Below are 19,273 nucleotides of genomic sequence, written 5' to 3' on the forward strand. Positions count from 1 at the left end.
TCCTGATTTTACTGCATTTTTTTGGTAACACTCCTAGGGGTGTGCTTTTCAGTATTATAATCACCTAAGGTAACTGGAGGTCATACCTTCATCCCATTAGTTACCACTAAGGTACTTCTGTCCTGCTGTGGCTTCCCACGAACAATGGCTAGCCCCAAGGCAGGTATTTGCAGATCTTTGTTTTAGGGGCTTTCTATACTCTCTATTCAAGGTTTCAAGGCCAACCATGATGGTTGTTTTAACCCTTCTATATGAAATTGAGAAGTCAAATTCTAAAGGTTAGGAAAGACCAGAGGTAGAGTCATCCATTTAAAGGCAACTCACCTCTCTTGTACCTGCACACCTAGCTCTAAACTTATCCAAAGAGATGCCCACGAGATGAACTATTGCTATGGAATAAAACAGCAGAGCACAGTCTGCAAGACATGCACTTTAGTAACAGAGATGTGTGAATGACAAGAGGGTGCTTCATGAGGAAAACAATATGATCCTGATCCTAACGTAGTTCTGCTGCCTAAGAAAATTGCTTTAACTCTGCCTCTGTCCCCAAGTTCATACACAGTGCTAGGAAAAATATCACAACTGGCTACTAACTTCTGGTTTTTGCTTACTGAATGTCCAGACAGCTGATGGTGTAAGGGTTGAGCACTTCCAGTTGCAGCTGAAGTAAGAAGTATGATACTCTCAGTAACATAATGTTGATGCTAATTGCTCTGCAAAATCAAACCAATGCACCTCTAACTGGTGAGATCTTACACTTTGGACATCCATTTATGCTTTCGTTGTTTTTTTTTTTTGTTTTTGTTTTTTAAGGGAATAATATCCACTTATCACCCTGTGATCGTTTAAAGATACATCTGTGTACATTTGGGGAGAACATAATGAGAAGTGTTTGATTCTTTACACAGAACAAGAACTAGGGTTCCAGCAGTAATGCCTACACATCAAAAGAGGACAAGAAAAGTCCTGAACAATCCTGAACAATCGTCCATTCCCAAAATGAGGAAGCAGTGTTCTGTGTTAAAACTAAAATGTAATTTTGTACTGGAGCTGAATAAGGCAATGCTAATTTTCTCAACTTTGCAACCTTAATAACTTTTTTGCAGAGGGCTTTTGGTTTGGGGAAGTGAAATAGTTAATGCCTCGTAGGCATTTGCAGGCCTCATTAGAAAAAAAATATTTGCAGATTGGTCTTGGCCAAGTCAGTACAATTTAATTAACAAAGGAGTGAATTATTCATAAAGGAATGCCCAGGGCTTCCTTGTCTGGCTGTCTAGAGCTTCTTTAGATGAAGAATTGCAGTCACTGCTGGTTTTTACCACATCCTGTCATGGTTTGGTGAAGAGTTGTATGACCTAAAGGTATATAAAATCTGTTAACTGCCTCATTTGGAGAGAGCTGATGCCAGCAGAGTCTGTCGCTGCTTCTTTGCGCTCTCTGCTCCAGCAGTGGTAATAACCTGCTTATGTTCTGACCTGGTCACAACTACATTCCACTCATTCGATGACAGGTTTTCAAGTATTTAATATCAATTTTACATTTCTTTAATACCTATGAGTAATATCATAGCATTTATTGTAAGTAACCTATTTCTATTTTCTTTCAAGGTTAACTTTGGCATCTTCTTAAAAATTCTCAGGTTGCTGATTTCCAAACTAAAAGCTCAGCAAATGAGTTTTCATGACTACAAATACAGGTATGTAATAAATAACAAAGAAGTCCTAGCTTTTTTTTTTCTCACAACATCAGAAGGTTGCCAGTTTGCCCTTGCAGATTATACATTTACCTACCACCACCAGGTGTAACAGATATTCAACCTGCGATGTAGGAAAGCCCTCTGGGGAAACATGCTCCACAAACATTTCCTTATCTGAGAGGTAAAAGCATGTCAGTGCCTGTGTGCTGAGTATTATGGGCATTTTCTCAAGTATTTTGCAGTGTGGTAAGCTCTCTGCTCTCAGATATCCTCACCGTACACCTGTGGCCTCTACTGCTGTGACACATTTTTCCCTTGAGTGTGACAAAAGCTCCTCAAAAGAAAAGGAGCTGTGCAAGATTTGTGGGACTTACCTAAGTGACTAAGAGAAGCATTTCTGATCTACCTTTTTTCACAGACACAGATACTGTTGACTCATGAATGTCCCTGGTCATCCTGTAGACCCAACTGAGAACATTATTCTTCGCCTGGACTCTTGCAAGTCCTGTTGTGGGCTCTCTTGGCTAGAGTCTCACATCACATCTTGCATAAAGTCCTGGAGTTGGCCTTTGCACAAATATCTTCCCACTTTGTGGGAACAGCAAGGGTAGGCTGCTCTGCAAGGAGCTACGGATGCAGTGAAAACTGCATTTAAATCAAGCAAAACCTGAGGATTTGTTAACTGCTTTCCATATCCCAGTTTTTTCAAGTTCTTAGTATCTTTAATCAAAGTGTTGTGAATCCCTGTCTGCTAATACAGTACTGCCTTACTAAGATGAATTATTTTATTGTCTAACAGGACTGGGCAGGGGGAGGGAGTGTGGAAATTTCACTACTAACCTCCTATTGCATTACAGTATTAAATCCCTGACAAGAAGCATATTTCCATTTTCCTTCAACATTCAAAGTCCAAAAGATCTCAGCTATATTCTCCAGGTTGCTACAGGAAGGTGGTTGTGATGACAGTCACAGACAGCTGTGCCTATATTTAACATTGCCTAGTGTTGCGCATTACATTCTCTTTTCTACTGCTTATAATTTTGCTAAACTTTCAAAGATTTAAGCTATTCCTCACATTACAAGTCTTCCTCAGAGCTCACTTTCTGTTGAACATGTTCCCAGACTTGTTGAAGAAGATTTTCTTCCATAAAAATTATTCTGGTTGCATTTTTTAAACAGTAATTGACTGCCAACAGTACCGAGATACTTTCTATACAGCTACATAGAGTTTTAATAGGAAGGTCTAAGAACCTTGTTAACAGATCACTCATATTTAACTATATAAATATTTTTCTGTTGCCTAGCAGCATAAGTTTGATGATAGTGGCCTTTCTGTTCAGTTTCTTGTGCCTAACTTTTCACCTTAAACCCAAAGACAAGATTTCCTCCTGCACAGACTTTTCTGATAGTGTCCTCCAAAATTCATATCTGGGAATCTGTCCTCAAAATCACAAGATTACTAATACCATTCCAGAGTCAGAATACTAAGGAAATATTTCTGGAATAATTTATTTGTAGTTGATTTTTTTATTTTTGCACCAAGGATGTTGAAAAAATACTATAATCAAACATTTTCTTTTTAAGATTGGCAAAATCCACACTTGTGCTGATTCCATTGTTGGGCATCCATGAATTTGTATTTACCTTCATCAATGATGAACAGGTGGAAGGACTTTCAAGACATATAAGACTTTTCATTCAGCTGACAATGAGCTCATTTCATGTAAGTACTGTTCTGCAAGTACTGTTTTTAGGAGTCATAGACACATATATATATGTTGCTCACCTATAGGTACCACAGATACTTGGTATTCTTATTTAATATTAAGCTCCAACCTATAATATCTATTACATTGACAAGAAAAAAAAATCACAAACTGTATATTCAAAATATGGTAGTCCCAAAGACCAAAAAAGGAGCCTGACATCTTCAGTAACAGTGTGTCCTGTGTTCTCTGGTAATGGGTGACAGTTGATCATAGACCCCTGTTCTGAAAACAGCATTAAAGAGGTCTATTTAAAAGACATGATTTATAAAATACATGAAACATATGTGTTTCACATAAGTTAATTCCTAAAAGGCACTGGATGGGTTTTTTAAACAAGATTTTCCCGTGATTTGTTGACTTCGCAGTCACACTGAGGAGAGAGTTGGTTCTGGACACATCTTTTTCAGTGCATAGTACATGTCCAGTGTACTTCAAACACACTACAATGACCTTGTTGTTGTGCCACTGTACACACAAAATACAGTCAAGACTCTTTGTACCAGGAGATACAAGGATCAGCTTCACTTTAGCTTGCGTAGCAGGGGCAGTCACATGATGACTGACACATCACTGACACAGCGGGCCTGTGGCGCAGTCCTTATCTTTCAGGACTTTTTCCAGATGAGTGTGGACTAGCTGGCATTGGGGGCAGATTGATGAAAGGAGGTGCAGATCGGAATGCTGTGAGAACAACAACAGAGTTAAAATATTTGCTGTGAGGAGAAGCTTTTGAAGGATAAGCAGGAACTGCTTTGTGTGTGGTTCCAGCCTGGAGGACACTCTGGATATGCCTGCCAGACTAATGCCCTCGATCAAGTGCAATGAAGTGCTCTTGGACAAGAGCTTTGTCAGAGGCATGAATCACCTGAGTTGTGTGCTGTTCTGCAGTTGTAACAGAGGTACTTCTGTGCAGGCCTAGAGAAAAACTCAAATATTTTTAACACCAAAACCACACCTACATACTTCAGGCTTCCATAGTTCACATATAGGCATCAAAGATGTCATCTGAGATATCCTTTTGAGGACCTCAGTTTGGAGCTTCTGTCTCTTTCACGGCTTTAAGTATAAATTCAATGAAGCACTTAATGCATCGGAAGTGAAACATAGAAACCCACCATGAATTCAGTGAACAGGCACCAGTAAAAAAAGTCCACTTTCGCACACTAGACTCCTGATTAGTGCACCCCTCTGGGAAAAGGAGACAGCAAAGGCCTCAGCTAGGAAATGGTTTAACCTGTTCCAGGGAAGTGCCCAATAAATCTTATGCAGCACTGTTTCCTCCTGCCCAATCAAAGCTGTGTAAGCTAGCAACCACATATGCAAAATTATCTCAGAGGAAGGAGGATGAAAGAGAATCTGAATCTGTGGCTTAGTGGTTAGGACAGCTGGCTGGGGAAGGGACGCCTTGGGGCCTTTGCACCTGCCTCCCAGTGTTGATATAATTTACGTTAAATACCTATAGATTTAAAAAGGTAAGAGAAAATTACAGTAATCAGAGGAGCAAGGAGTAGAACATCTCAGACCTTGCCTTACTCATCCTTTACTTCCACTCACGGCCTCATGAGATACGCCAGTAGTCAATATTAACCTACCCTGATTCAAGAGAAGGTGCAGATGTGCCTCCCCCCGGAGAGGTTGGTAGCTGGGTGACTACTCTTGGGCACGGCTGTGCCTGTGGTGAGGCACTGGGTATTTCCTGTACTTGCAGGTTATTGAGCAAAATATGGAATATATCACAACAGCCAGCTTCTCCTCCTGTGAAGAAAAGTACATTGACCCACTGACCATAGCTGGATCTTTAACACAGGTGTTTATAAGTCCATGAAAGAAATAACTGAAGCAGTTGAATTTTCTGCTTTGTCATTTTTTTTCTTGGTTGCTTTGCATCCCAACTTCAGTTACTGGGCTATTGTGAGTCCCAGTCTAGGCGCCCAGTGCCCCATCCTCCACCCTATTCAGTGTATACAGGAGCTTAGCACTTAAGCTGACACTTGAGAAAAATTGCACTTGTGTAGGCCTGAGTATTCAACCTTGGGTCCCAGCATTTAACTCCCCACTAAATATAGTTTCCTAATCCTTAAATGCTTATATTTGTCATGTTCCTACTAGTTAAAGGACTGTTGGTATTTCCCCCCAACATTTTCCTCCCATGGTTCCTGAGATTTAAGTCTGGCAAGGTCAACACCTGTAAACCTGTGTCTCATATCTGCTCCCGTATCTCTATAGGGAGCTGTTTTATCTCCCGCTAATCATTTCAGCTTGACCAACAGCAGAACATTTCCCATTTTGGTTACAAATAACTATAAAAGGAGATTCCATAAAGTTCAAGTCCTTATGGGATGCCATTCATAAATTCTAAGATTTTAAGAGCCTCTTTTAAACAAACTTGCCTTATATCCAGTTCTCTCAGAAGGCACACAAGGTAAATCAGGTAGCAATTTAACTTTCCTGAGCAGAGAAAGAGTTTCCTTGCTGTCCTCTGAAAGAACTAGCCAGTTCAGCAGGAAGTACCAGCAATTCTTCAGGCGAAAAAATTACAAATGAGGTTCGTTCCTGCAATACTCCATTTGAAATGTCTGTGTTCAATCTTTTCTACCCCCAAAAACCATAACTATGAGAAAGTCTGTCCTCATCCAAGGTTTGGGCTACATTTCCCTAAAGGATGTATTCATTCACCATACCTGCAAAGTGGCACTATGGCCTCCTATATGCACTCACGAGAAGTACTGTACTCAATCTCTAGAGCTAAGAGAACATTTGTTAGAGCTCTCATGTGGGTGGAACAGATAGATGGACTAGCATCTGCAGGTGGAAAAGAAGTTCCTCACCTACATAGTCAGCAGAGTGTTTTAGAGATGTTTATGCACTTGATTCCCCTTCAGTCACCCTTCCCTAGCAGCGGGAAGGCAGGCAGACACTTGAGGTAGCAAAGGAACGTGAGCGCAGCCCTGTCAGCTCTGCACCTTGTACCTTGACTGCAAGCACGAAGGTGTGAAGGAGCCACGCTCCATTACCATGGTCAATCCTAAATAGTCTAAATCCCACAGCAAACTGTTACTGAAACTAAATGGCGATTCTCAGATAGCTGTTTATGCACAAGTATATATGTGTTTCACTGTAACTGTTTACTCTCCGGTTCACAAAGGCCAAGAGCTGGACAGACCAGTCATTCTGCAGGCACAAAGCACTGCTCTCTGCTTCAGTCTGTGTTCCGCAGAGTTGCTGAGTAGTGACTTTCTCACGTCGTACTTCTGTTAAACTACCTGCTTAGCAAAGTTGTTCTTTACCCTTATCTTCCTGCCTGACCTTCTCAGTGAGCCAGGGCAGCATTTTCCAGGTCTCCTTTCTTTAATGAGGTACCCAGCAATATCTCTGGCTATAAGTGCTTACTTCTCACTCACTTACTACTTGGACATACATCTGCCCTCTTCGACAGTCTGAGACATGACATCATCAAAGCATTTTTGCACTTTTCCCGCAATTTATGGTGGTCATCGTTTTTAACCTGTATGTATGCACCAGTGCCCTGCCGTATGTATGCATCAGTGTTTCAACACCATTACTGAGGTTCTAATGAAAAATTTCCACTACAGCTTGAGGGGAAAAATATGCAGGCAGGCAGAAGGGAGTTAATGCAGAGCCACCACCCTAAGGGGGCCTGCTGACATGCTGTTGAAATACATGTTCCTCAGTTAGACATCCTTACTTGGAGAGGTTGCAGCGACTAGATGTTTTTTTAAGAAACACAGAAGCATTTTAAGTGAAAAATTTATTTACTGCCTTGTACAAAGAAATCTGATATAGAAGATAGCTTACTCATCCCTGCTAGAAAACACAAACTTCATTCCTTTTAGAGGAACATGCACGCGCTCGGCTATGTGGCACGCTTTAGAAGTAAAACTTCTTTTAAAAATACCCAAAGATCTTAGACAATGTTTAATGCAGATTCTCTTTTTTAGCTACAGCATTATTTGTGAAGGGATTAGCAAAAAAGCACATAAACTGTACACAATTACATTTGTTTAGTCTGTAAATCTTCTCAGTAGTTTTAAAAGCAGTTAAACTGTTTTGTTAAAGAAAAACAATTACCTCTGGGATCTCATCTGGAGGTTTTAACTCAAACGTTTTCAAGGAGCATGAAATTAAATTCTAAATACAAGTTCTGCTGTAGATATGACGCTCCTTTGCTTTAGAAAGTGGAGCAATCTAAACATCTTGGCTCACTAGTGCAAGCGAACTGTTAGCCACAGGAAAAAAAAATACTGGTTTCTGGTGGATAAAACCCAGTTATTTAATGAGTATTTTATCATGTTGCAATCATCAATAGAACTGGAGAACAATTGTGAGCCTTACACATGCATCTATCCTTTCCTATTATTATGCTAATGACCATTTCATCTGAATTTCTGATTCCTCTTTTTCCCTCACACTGTGGTCATTTAAAAAATGTATGCCTTAGAAGTCATGGCATATGAGCAAGATTTCTAAGTATGAAGTTCTGTGTATTGCAAAAAGAATTAATATAAGCATTAAAGAAATCAGGCTATAAAATTAACATCAAACATGAATGGTCAACTGAATGTTCCACCTTCTGGTGTGATTTTACAGTGCTTCTGCCTGTCACTGCATGTTCTGATCATGCAGCAGCAGTGAACTGAATTCACATAGGGATTTACAAATTTACATTCAACACAGAGGTGCCAATAATATTCACAATGTAGTCTCCTAATCTGCTGAGTTTCTACATTTCTGGCAGTGGATATCATCAGGCTTAGCAGTCACAGGACTTAACAGCACCATGTAGTTTAGATCCTATTTCTGCTTGTGGTACCTGTGAGGCCAAATTTAGAGCTTGTGCTCAGAACACAAAAGAAACCATCCAGGTGACATTTTCACTAACTTTCTACCCAAAGAAGAGAACTATCTCCAGGTGCAGAAGCAGCTCTCCATAAGAAGGTGCCTTTTAAGCTATTAAATTTGTACTTGCCCATCAGAATCTCTCCCCATGTTTTCTGAGTCTTCTATAACTACTATTCCAAAATTTATCCCCAGAGTAAAACATTATCTATTATAAACTTTAATGGCCCCAATATTTTGTGGTTGTTTTTTTTGCATACTTCTGTGAAATCATTCAGATGCAGAGGATTATTTAAAAGTTACATTGATAAATGACATGTCAAAATTACCTATAACTTGCTACCATAACCCAGGTGAAGCATAAAATATAGTTGAGCTAAAATACCTGGAAAAAGCAATTATGATTGCCATTTCTCCTGTCCCCATTTCCATTGGTGTGGCAGATAAACTGCTCTTTCTCATACTTACTGCACATATGCTTAAGAATTAATGTCTCCAAACTTTTCAGGATTGCTAGAAAATTAACTAGGCTCAAAATGCTATTGGTTAATGCTAGATATAATACAAAATATTCAAGCTGCTGTGTATGTCAAGATGCTATGTGGGTAAAATTTCTTTTTAAGTATTTGTCTGAGAAAACCAGAAACATTTCTGGAAAAGTAAGAGTGTGAAAACAATTTAATTATGTCAGCTGTATTATATATACTTACGACACCTTTTTACTTGTGATATGAACATTGCCTTGGGGCTGATAGTCAACAGTATTTATGCTCTTCATCAGAACTTGTGTCACAGATATATCTAGACATACCAAAAGAAGTGCATTTCCTGAAGCAATGGTAATAAACCTGCATATATGTGCTAGGCTGTTAGGCTGACATGCATGCATGGAAGCAGTTTTGATCTGAGATCAAATACAGACAGAGGAAAATGGAAAGAGTAATTTTGGGGTTGATTTAAAACAAGTTTTATCTCTAGGCTTTAAATTTTTTTAAAGGTGTTTATTTAAATCAATTTCAAAGGAAAAATGGCAATTCAAAATAGCCATAACCCTTAATACAGCTGAACCTTATGCCAGTACTAATCACTTAATATATCACTAATTTTTAAAAAGCAACCAAATGAGATCCCTCTCATGACAAATTCAAAGAAGCACATGGATAATATGAGACCCCAAGCTGCAATTTTTTCTTTTACCATGTTTATAAATAACAGCGGTCACAGTGTAACAGCAGTAGTTTGGAAAAAAACAATTATGTGGTAGCAAAATGAAGATAACATCGAAGGTCAAACTGGCTTGTATAGTCTCTCTTCTTCAGCATCTGTACCAAACGTGCCCTACATTTGCTAAGGCACCATATGAAAACAAGTTAATGGTACTTCAATAGTAAGTAAATACAGGCAACTAGTTTCCTTTTTGACAATTAAGAAGAATTGTTTATACTTATGGCTCTAATGCTAATGTCATTTTTAAACTAAAACTTCAGGTATTTCCTGTACACTCTAACCTTTTCCTCTTACTGTCTTTCTCTTACAGGGTTTTTTTGTAGCAGTTTTATATTGCTTTGCCAATGGAGAGGTAAGAAACAATGCTATGGGAAAAGGTTTTAGTTGATGAGTAAAGTGTATAAATGACACCAAGAAGGATGAACACGCTGACTAACTCTGCTTGTTTGAGACCGTGTGTGCATTCTTTTGAACCCATATAACTGTTTTGTACAAAGAGAACAGTGAGACCTCTCACAGGTCTGGGGTTCAGATGCGAAGTATTTCCACTGGACTGTGAGTGGCTATAGCACTATGGGGGTATGGATAGCCTGGACGTCTGAAATATCGGTAGAGGCTTATGGTTCAGCCACCTAAACCCTACTCTTTTAATCAGCTGGAATCCCAGACTTCATGTTTGGCTAAGCTAAACCCTCTCTTAGTTTACCCCTAAAATCCATGTGGATCAACCAAATTTGGGGTGCTTTAATATCTTAGACAGCAACATGTTTAAAAAATTATTTCACACGTGCACTGCTCAGGACATTCCTGAAGTTGGTGTGAGGGGATTCCTTGCCTGGAAGTTGTCTCCTGCTATGCCTCAAGGGACAGCTAGGAATTCAGTTTGCTCCAAGCTAGGATTTAGGCAGATCAGTGATGTCTCTTATGCAAAGAGATAACAGCAGAGAAAGCTAACCTCCTGCCCAACGTAGGGTGAACACTGAATTCAGAACAGGTTGCTGGGGTTTTGCCCAGCTGAAATTTGCCCCCCACCAAGGACAGAGGTTCCACCACCTCGCTGGTCCTCTGTTCCAGTGCTTCACTGTACTCATAAGGAAATATCTTTTCCATATATTCTGTTAGAACTTCCCTTTTTATTTCAAATTGTGATCACTGTCTCTTTCGTCCCTACTAGACACCTCTGTAGAGTGCCTGGCTCGATCTCCTCCATGATCTCCTCATAGGCAGTATTTAGGCCTTCAGTGTGAATGAGCCCCATCCACTCAGCCTCTCCTCAGAGGCAAGTGCTCCAGCCCTGATCTCTGCTGATATGTTCAACACAGTTCTTGTACTGGGGGCCCAAAATTAGATGCAGTATTCAGAAGTCATCTGACAGTTACTGAGTAAAGGAGAACAATAATTTCTCTTATCTACTCACTCCACTCCTGCCCGTACAACCCAGGGCCTGCATCACGGCAACAGCTGCATGCTGCCTTTGCCTTGTCACACTGACTTGCTACAAGCTACATCAGAAAATTATGTTATGCAGGCTGTGGAATTAATATCACTTAATTTTACATATTTTCTAAGCTGAATCTCACTGTCTGGACTTCCCTTATATTTGGTCCAGCTGCAGACCTCCACTACTTGCAATAAGCAGGCACGTTTCCAGCACCAGTAGCACTTAAGAGCCTGGCACAGCCAGCTGGCATGGTACAAGCTGCACTGACACAGGTACATGAATTTGGACGCCTTCTTAAAGGCACCAGTGAAACAAATGAGATGGGCTTCATACAAAAGGTAGTCCATGTGCTCCTAATATTTAACAAGAAAACCTGGAGCAGTTTTGAAACGACTTAAAAAAGAGAGCTGGCATTTCTCTGCAACACAGGAACACTTGTCAAACATTTGTGAAGGGCCCAGAACTGCTAGAAGCTCTCATCAGAATTTGCTCTTTTGGCCTCCTCCCTCCTGATCCAGCTGAGCTCTCAGGCCAAAGCACCTGCTGGTTGGAGCAAGGGCATGTCCCGTTCCTCTAGTGGGCCTGGAGCCTGCCCTCCGTCTGCTGCACTGCTTGGGTGGTGCAGGCAGCAGGACACTCGTAGCTAAGGATTAAAGGCAGGCTGCCAGATAAAAAGCTTTAACAAAACAAACCAGATATCCAAGCACAACACTCTAGCAAAGCTGCGTGGTGCTCATTTCCACATCCCTTGGGCTTTCCTCCTCCTCACTTCATCAGGCTGTAAACATGAGTCACTTGATCTCTCCCACATATGTGCATTAGGATCACAGTGTATCGGAAATTCAGGGGCTAGGAAAAACTTTCCTAAGCTAGAGTGAAGAGGGTGAAATCTTAAGACTAACTTAGCAAACAAGTCTGTTTCTACCCTACAAGGACCTCACCAGGTATGAGGTGCACCCCAAAGGTGCGGGAAGCTCAGCACTTCCACAGTCCCTCTCATTTTACAGCTAGCATTTGGGTTAGTGGACTTCAGGGTCATCACAAGTCATCATCTTGGGCAGACTGTTTTCTTCTCCCACCAGGTGAAAGCAGAGCTCCAGAAGCAGTGGACCCGCTTCCTGCTGGCAGATCCCTTTGGCTGTAAATTCTGCTTTCTTGGGGAAAACATAAAATACCTCAGGAAATGTTCGCAGAAACAAAGAAAAAGGCACCTTGGCAGCAAACACCACTTGTGCCTGGAAGCAAGTAAACCCTGGGGCATGCAGCTCCAGCAGGTGCCGGTGAAGCAGAGGACAGATCTCAGCCCAGAGCCAGGCTGTTATCTCCCATCTCGTCCACAGGCAAGCATGTCAGACAGCAGTGAAGGAGAAGTCACCACTGGAGAGACAACCGAGGAAGTCTTTGAAGAAAGCGAGATTTAGAAAGCTGTCCACTAGGACAACACCTTCCAACAGCCACAGTATTTTGAAAGATCTTCTCTCACCTCCAGACTGTACAGATCTCTGGGATGTGCAATGCAAGGAGGAAGCAGCTGATGTCCCAGTTGTCCCCGTTTTCTTAATCTGAGAAAAATGTTGATCTGGATGTTGCTAACCTGTGTGGCTGGGGTAGAACAGGTTTGCTGGATCAAAAAATGCTTTGTGTTGACCTGTCTGAAAGATAACTGATGCTGAAAGAGATGTATACAGGGGAGCAGGATGTACTCTGGAAATGAGTAGGCTCTGGACACTCACATTGTGTCCCAGCAGCTTCATCCATGCTTGACTGCCATTGTACTCACGTAACAGAGAAGTTGTTTGCTTTCTCTTTCATAGGTGTGTTTCATAAATAGAGATATGTGTGTAGAAGACACTTCTCTCCACAGACTGAAACCATCCCCCATCTCAAAAAGAACAGTTTTAGACCAAACCAGGCACATTTTGTTTAAGCAAAATGAAAGGATTTATATATATTAATGAGAAAAAAAAAAAGCTTGGGAAGAAGCAAACTTTTGCTTGCATTTTTGAGCATCATCTTCTTAAAGTTTAGTGCTGGAAAAGTCATTATGAAATGAAAGACCAAAATGTTTGCTTTAGAAAGTGACCAAATGAAATGCTTTTATACAATTTTTCTTTGCTCATCTTTTTTTCACCTTTTTTTTTTTTTTTTTTTGGTTACATAAGCCACACACTTTGATACATCTGCAGGTTTTCCCTACCTGTGGCCCAAATAAGTGGTAAAAGCTGCTTCCACCTTCCTCCCAGGGGACCTAAAATGGATAATGACATGGGATTGTGACAGCACTAAAAGAATATTATGAAATCCTTCTTCCAGCATTTAACAAGAACTGTGATGAAATTTTAATAGTCACATACAGCTCACCCGGACACCTATGAAATTTAATTAAGTTTGTTGATATTCTGTGAGCCAGTTTCCAAACACGAGCCAATGGGTATGCCGAAAAGGAAAAAGAAAAAGGCAACAGAAAGGCTAGCGGGCAATATTTATCTACAACATAAATGTATACTGCAGGCACACACATGTATAACTATCTGGCCTGCCGCTAGTTACATAGCATTTGTTATGAATTTTTCCTGTACTTTACTGGCAAGCACTCTATTTTAACCTAAATGCCTGCAAATATAGTAAAACATATCCTGGGCACCGGGGTCTAGGTGCCCTGCCTGAGCAGGGGGGCTGGGCCAGGTGGCCTCCAGAGGTCCCTTCCAACCTCACCAGCCTGTGATTCCAGCAAAGGCTGTATGTCAAATAAGTAATTTTCAGGGCTGCTCATGGGCTCTATTCACACATCTTCTCTCAGGTGCCAACACTGTGGCTGCCCTTCTGACTTCCCCTGCTTTTACCCCTCCCCATGGGGTTGTTTTGTCCCTAGACCCCTGCTGCCAGCTTTACAATTGCAAATGGCACTTTTTTGACACAGATAGCCTATATCTTCAACGTGTGGTTTGAGCAGACTAAGTTTATGCAGCTTATATAATTTAGCAGTGCTTTTAAAAATGTTTAGACATGTAAACTTTACCAGCTATGATATACTGTTTTCTTGCAAAGAACAGATAAATTCATTGACTTGCACTAGGTCAAGACCACATTTGAGCTATCGTATTTCTGGTACTTTAAAAAAAATATTCCTTTTACAGTTCTATGAGTATTAAGAATTTAAACTATTTAATCAATACAAGGTTGTATATTTTGATAAAATATTAATAAAATGTAAATATTTGATCCATTTTAAAATATATCTGCAGTTTTAAAAGGCTTTTTACCAGAATATGCACTCTGTTTATCTTTTTACATTTTACTGCGGTGGATTTCTCCACCACCCCCTACAAGCACCACATACTACATATCTATTGACCATGTCTTCTCCAATTTAAAAAAGAATTCTTTCTTATAGAGCTGTTGTTTAGGATAGTAAAAAGCCTGAAGTGGTTTAGAATGCATTTTACTTGGATGTTAAAAATGTGAAAATTGTAAGATTTTACTGTGTTTCAGTAAAATAGTTTCCTTGTTAATTGCATTTTAAAGTATTTCAAATGGTCAAGAAACCAGTTTCCTGTGCTTTCAGCAGCAGTCCCCGCTAGGTGCATTTTCCTCTCTCTGTGTATGGTCTTTTCGCTTCTTTCAGTTTACAAAAATCATTCTTATATAAGCAGACCCTGAACGCCTGATAAAAACAATCATCATGTGGATTCCTTCAAAAAGCATGTTTGTATGTAGATAAATCAGTAAGTTGCATCAGAAAAATATAGCATTGTTTATTATATCACTAAAGTACAGAAGTTGTTAAATCTGGCTGGCCACACACATAATGTATCTTTCCTCAGTTCTAAATAAAATACTAAGCAGCCTAGAAGACAGCAGCAGACTCAACAATTCAAACATGTTATAGAGTCAGTGAAAACAGCTGCAAAGACTCAGCAAAAATAGCTGACTCTCCTCCTAGGAAGGTGAAGGTCTGCAGCTAGGTATCCTCCCAGGATTTTCCTTCTGCCCTTTGTGGAGCCCATGGGTGGCAGGAGGGACACTGCGGCCGGAGGAGCTGATTAGAAAAGCTGCAGCAGGTCCTTGGGATGTAAGACAGAATGCCTTGCCAGGCTTCCTGCAAGTGCACAGACTGGAGAGACAGAAACAGCTGGGAGAAAGGACAAGAAATATGACCTTGCTCGGACAAAAACAAGAGGTGGAGAAGGCAGATTGAGCCAAACTGGTGTTTGTTTGCAAGTGATTTTTTGTGTAAATTATTTATCCAATTTGCACACAGATTAATTATCAGACAACAAAAACTTTAACATTTGCCCAGAGTTTTATGCTTTTGTAGCCCCAGTAATGGGATTTTTCTCCTTGTCAATCAGTTGCTCAGCTTTACTCCCCAGATTTCCTCTGCCTTCGCCTTAGGAAAAAGACTGGTGTGAACTAAACGCTTCTTCCCTCTCAGTGAGAGAGCCCACCCTCCCACGGTCCTGTTGAGTTTGGTCTCTGCTGAGTCAGTCCAATAAGGAAGACAAGGTGGGCTATTCATGCTCAGGACATCAGAGACAACCTATGCTAAAACCTGACTCCCACAGCTTTGAAGTTGTCTTTGCCAGGGATTTTGCTTTCCATCAAAACTTATATGACAAAAGTATTGAATTTCAAGCCCAAAATAGCTTGTGGGGTTCAACAGAGCTTTCCCATTAGATGTAGTGTAATAACAGATCCGATTTGTATGAATAAGGTTTATACAATCTTAATAATCTGCTGTGAGACATGCTATAAATTTTTGTGTTTTACTGCACATAAAGCACAACCTTCCAGACACAAAGATTCCTTCTATGGCCAGAAATGTCAACTATATGCTAATTGTAAATGTGTAGCCACATTCTTTGTTTAAATATATTGCTTCTGCATACCAGGGTCTATGCCTCAAAGGCTCAAATAGTAAAGCACAAACACTCCAGTCTGGAGAGTTGTCTGTCAGTTATGCCTTGTAATCAGTAATACTGGTTTGTCTTTTTTAAAATATGAAATAAATCTGGTAGATTAAGAGACATGTGCCAGTTCTGTCATGTTTGACCTCTCACTTCCCAGGGCACCAAAGAGAAGTGAAGTAAGGCAAAGGTTCACACATGTGCCGCCTCACTGAATCCTATGAAAAGGTCAAGTTTGGGAAGGTTGGATGTCTGGGAGATACTCCAGAGCTAACAGTCTGTTTTGTTTCAGTGCAAACAGGAATCAATACATCACTTTTTTCTTAAGAGAGAAAAGACAACTTTAATAAAATAGGTAAACAAAGTGTCCTATGACAACTTGTTCTTAAACCAGTCGTCTTCCCTCTAGGACGTTGAGGTTGGCATGGGAGGTGGTCTGCCTTAGATACCAACAAAACTATGGCATATTACTGTTATCCCTACACCTCCAGCCTCAAGTACAGGAGGTGAAAAAGCTGGTGCTGCACCTCTGAGTCTATTTGGACATCCCATAACCTGTGCCTGATATGAGAACTGGAGGAAGGGAAGTTGCACCAGCAGGCATGTACCTTCTTCAGCAGTCTTGATCTTTGTGAGTGTTCGGTCTTCAGTGGAAACTGAAAACAACCTTGAGTGTATGAGACAGCAGCAGGATGAGAAATGCCAAACGATGACATACCTCCTCAGGAGGCTGTAGGCCACAACGTCCTGGACATAATCCCCTCACCCCAGGCTGATGTCAGCTTCTTTACCTTCACAGGAGAGCAAACCACTTCCACTTGACTATGTGTGTGTTTTGCAACCTGTTGTCTCTTGGTCCACTCCTCTGACATCCTTCTAGCAAGCATTTGATGTTGCTGGCAGTCCCCATTGCAACTGTCAAAGCTCCTCTAGTGGTACTTCCACAACAGCCTGATGGCAGAAGATGCATTTAGGGATGTACGGTGTCCTCAGTTTGCCAGCTGACATCATCTTTGGGTCTCCCATAGCACTTCTCACTTTCCTACCTACTCTAGCATTCCCATTTGACATTGCTATATTGGCTTATTATTTGGCCAGGGAACCAGGTTGTTAGGCAGGCTGCATACCTGCCTCAACTTTGTAGGAACTGTCTTTCTTTTCAGGATACAGCTTCTTCCTTTCATTTCCTTCAGTAATTTTCATACTTTTAGAATCATAGAATCATTAGGGTTGTAAAAGACCTCTAAGATCATCAAGTCAACCCAACACACGCGTGCCTCATGAACTCTCTCAAAGTGCCATGTCTACATGTTTTTTGAACACCTCCAGGGATGGTGACTCCCCCACCTCTCTGGGCAGCCTGTTCCAATGCCTGACAACTCTTTCAGTGAAGAAATTTTTCCTAATATCCAATCTAAACCTCCCCTGATGCAGCTTGTGGCTGTTTCCTCTTGTTTTATCACAAGTTACTTGGGAGAAGAGACCAACACCCACCTCACCAAAGCCTACTTTCCAGTAGTTGTAGACCGCGATAAGGTATCCCCTCATCCTCCTCTTCTCCAGGCTAAACACCCCCAGCTCCCTCAGCTGCTCCCCAGCACACTTGTGCTCCAGACCCTGCCCCAGCCCCGCTGCCCTTCTCTGGACACGCTCCAGCCCCTCAAGGTCCTTCTTGTCCCGAGGGGCCCAAACCTGAGCCCAGCATTCGAGGTGGGGCCTCCCCAGGGCCGAGCACAGGGGCCGCATCCCTGCCCGGCTCCTGCTGGCCACACCAGTGCTGACACAAGCCCGGGGGCTGGTGGCCTCCTTGGCCACCCGGGCACTGCTGGCTCATGCCCAGCCGGCTGTCAGCCAGCACCCCCAGGGCCTTCTCCGCCGGGCACTTCCCAGCCCCTCTGCCCCAGGCCTGCAGCGTTGCCTGGGGTTGGTGTGACCCAAGGGCAGGACCTGGCACTTGGCCTTGTTAAACCTCACACAACTGGCCTCGGCCCATCGATCCAGCCTGTCCAGGTCCCTCTGCAGATCCTTCCTGCCCTCGAGCAGATCAACACTCCCCCCCAGCTTGGTGTCATCTGCAAACTTACTGAGGGTGCACTTGATCCCCTCATCCAGATAATTGATAAAGCTACTAAACAAGACTGGCCCCAACACCGAGCCCCGGAGAACCCTGCTTGTGACCGGCCGCCAACTGGCTTTAGCTCTGATCACCACAACTCTCTGGGCTCTCTGGGCTCGGCCATCCAGCCAGTCTTTTTACCCAGCAGAGACTACATGCATCCAAGCTGTGAGCCGCCATCAGTGTCTGCTGCCAGTAAGAGGAATTCTGTGATCTTTAAAATGCTTCCTGACATTAGTACTTTTTTTATTTAATCAAGTATATTTTACTGACATCATCTTTTCAGCTTTCATAGAAACCACAATTCTGGTATTTTTTATTATTTCTTTTCAATCTGACGTTACAAATCTCAGAAAGCATCTGTTGTGCTAAATGTCATGATGTATTTAGATATCTTTGCAGTCATCCCTGGATCCACACAGAACTAAAGTGAGAAGCAGCTGCTTCTAAACTGTGGCATTAGCTCCAGGAAATGAAATTGGAGCTGTCACATAACCAGGCCTCAAAGGCTTGAAGTCTATGTTTCCTTGTGTATCATGGTCATCACATTGTAATGATTACTTTCCCCCATCACAGCCAAATTCTTACTGGTCTCCCTGTTTGTTGTTCAGCTTGTTTCTTTGCCTTCTCTGGAGTCAACTCTGATTTTAAGCCCAGTAACACCTCTCCAGATACAGCTGAGCAGCCATCTTGGGCTGCTCACACTCTCCCAGAGGCTGCCTTCTTCCACCCGTGTGTCCAAGTCCCTCTGGGACTGAGAGTCCTGTCTACCCAGCATGCCAAAATCCTGTTTGATTTTACCATGTTCCACATAGGTCGTTTCCTGACCCAGTTTCCCTGCCTGGAGAACCATATGATTGCCAGAAAATGGCATGATTTGCAGGGAGTTTGGACCTGCCTGAATGTGGAGAGCCGACTCCACATGATGTGTACCCCTAACCACAGACACCACATGGGTCACATCAACAGAGATGACAAGGCCGACCAAGTGCTCCTGGCTTCATCTCCTCCTTTTAGTGTAAGGGCTTGTGATTAGATCTGGCTCTGTGTAATGCTTTGGGATTGCAGACTGCCCTACCGCAGAGTCCTCTCTTCAGGCGGACAGTGAGGTTTAGCAAAGAGGGTGCTAGACACAACCTAGAAGAACTGAAGAAAGCAACAACAAAAAATTGCACCAGGGCTAATTCTTCAGCTATTTCCTGCCTCCTTACTCTCACCACACCATCTGCAGCAGGCAGCCAGAGTTTAGGGTGAGAGGAG

The 19,273-nt window shown here is 41.9% G+C and overlaps 1 protein-coding gene across 1 annotated transcript in view; it reads left to right on the forward strand.

Annotated features, from left to right (window-relative positions):
• Nucleotides 1-16,010, forward strand: part of GLP2R (glucagon like peptide 2 receptor) — a 50,084-nt gene extending 34,074 nt beyond the window's left edge. The window contains exons 10-13 of the mRNA XM_075111200.1: nucleotides 1,608-1,696; nucleotides 3,281-3,419; nucleotides 9,860-9,901; nucleotides 12,073-16,010. Coding sequence (XP_074967301.1) covers nucleotides 1,608-1,696; nucleotides 3,281-3,419; nucleotides 9,860-9,901; nucleotides 12,073-12,411 — 609 coding nt within the window. The 3' untranslated portion in view covers nucleotides 12,412-16,010. The remainder of the gene's footprint in view (nucleotides 1-1,607; nucleotides 1,697-3,280; nucleotides 3,420-9,859; nucleotides 9,902-12,072) is intronic.
• Nucleotides 16,011-19,273: the final 3,263 nt, after the last annotated feature.

Source organism: Phalacrocorax aristotelis, chromosome 16 (genome assembly GCF_949628215.1).
Source record: "Phalacrocorax aristotelis chromosome 16, bGulAri2.1, whole genome shotgun sequence".
Lineage (NCBI taxonomy): Eukaryota > Metazoa > Chordata > Aves > Suliformes > Phalacrocoracidae > Phalacrocorax > Phalacrocorax aristotelis.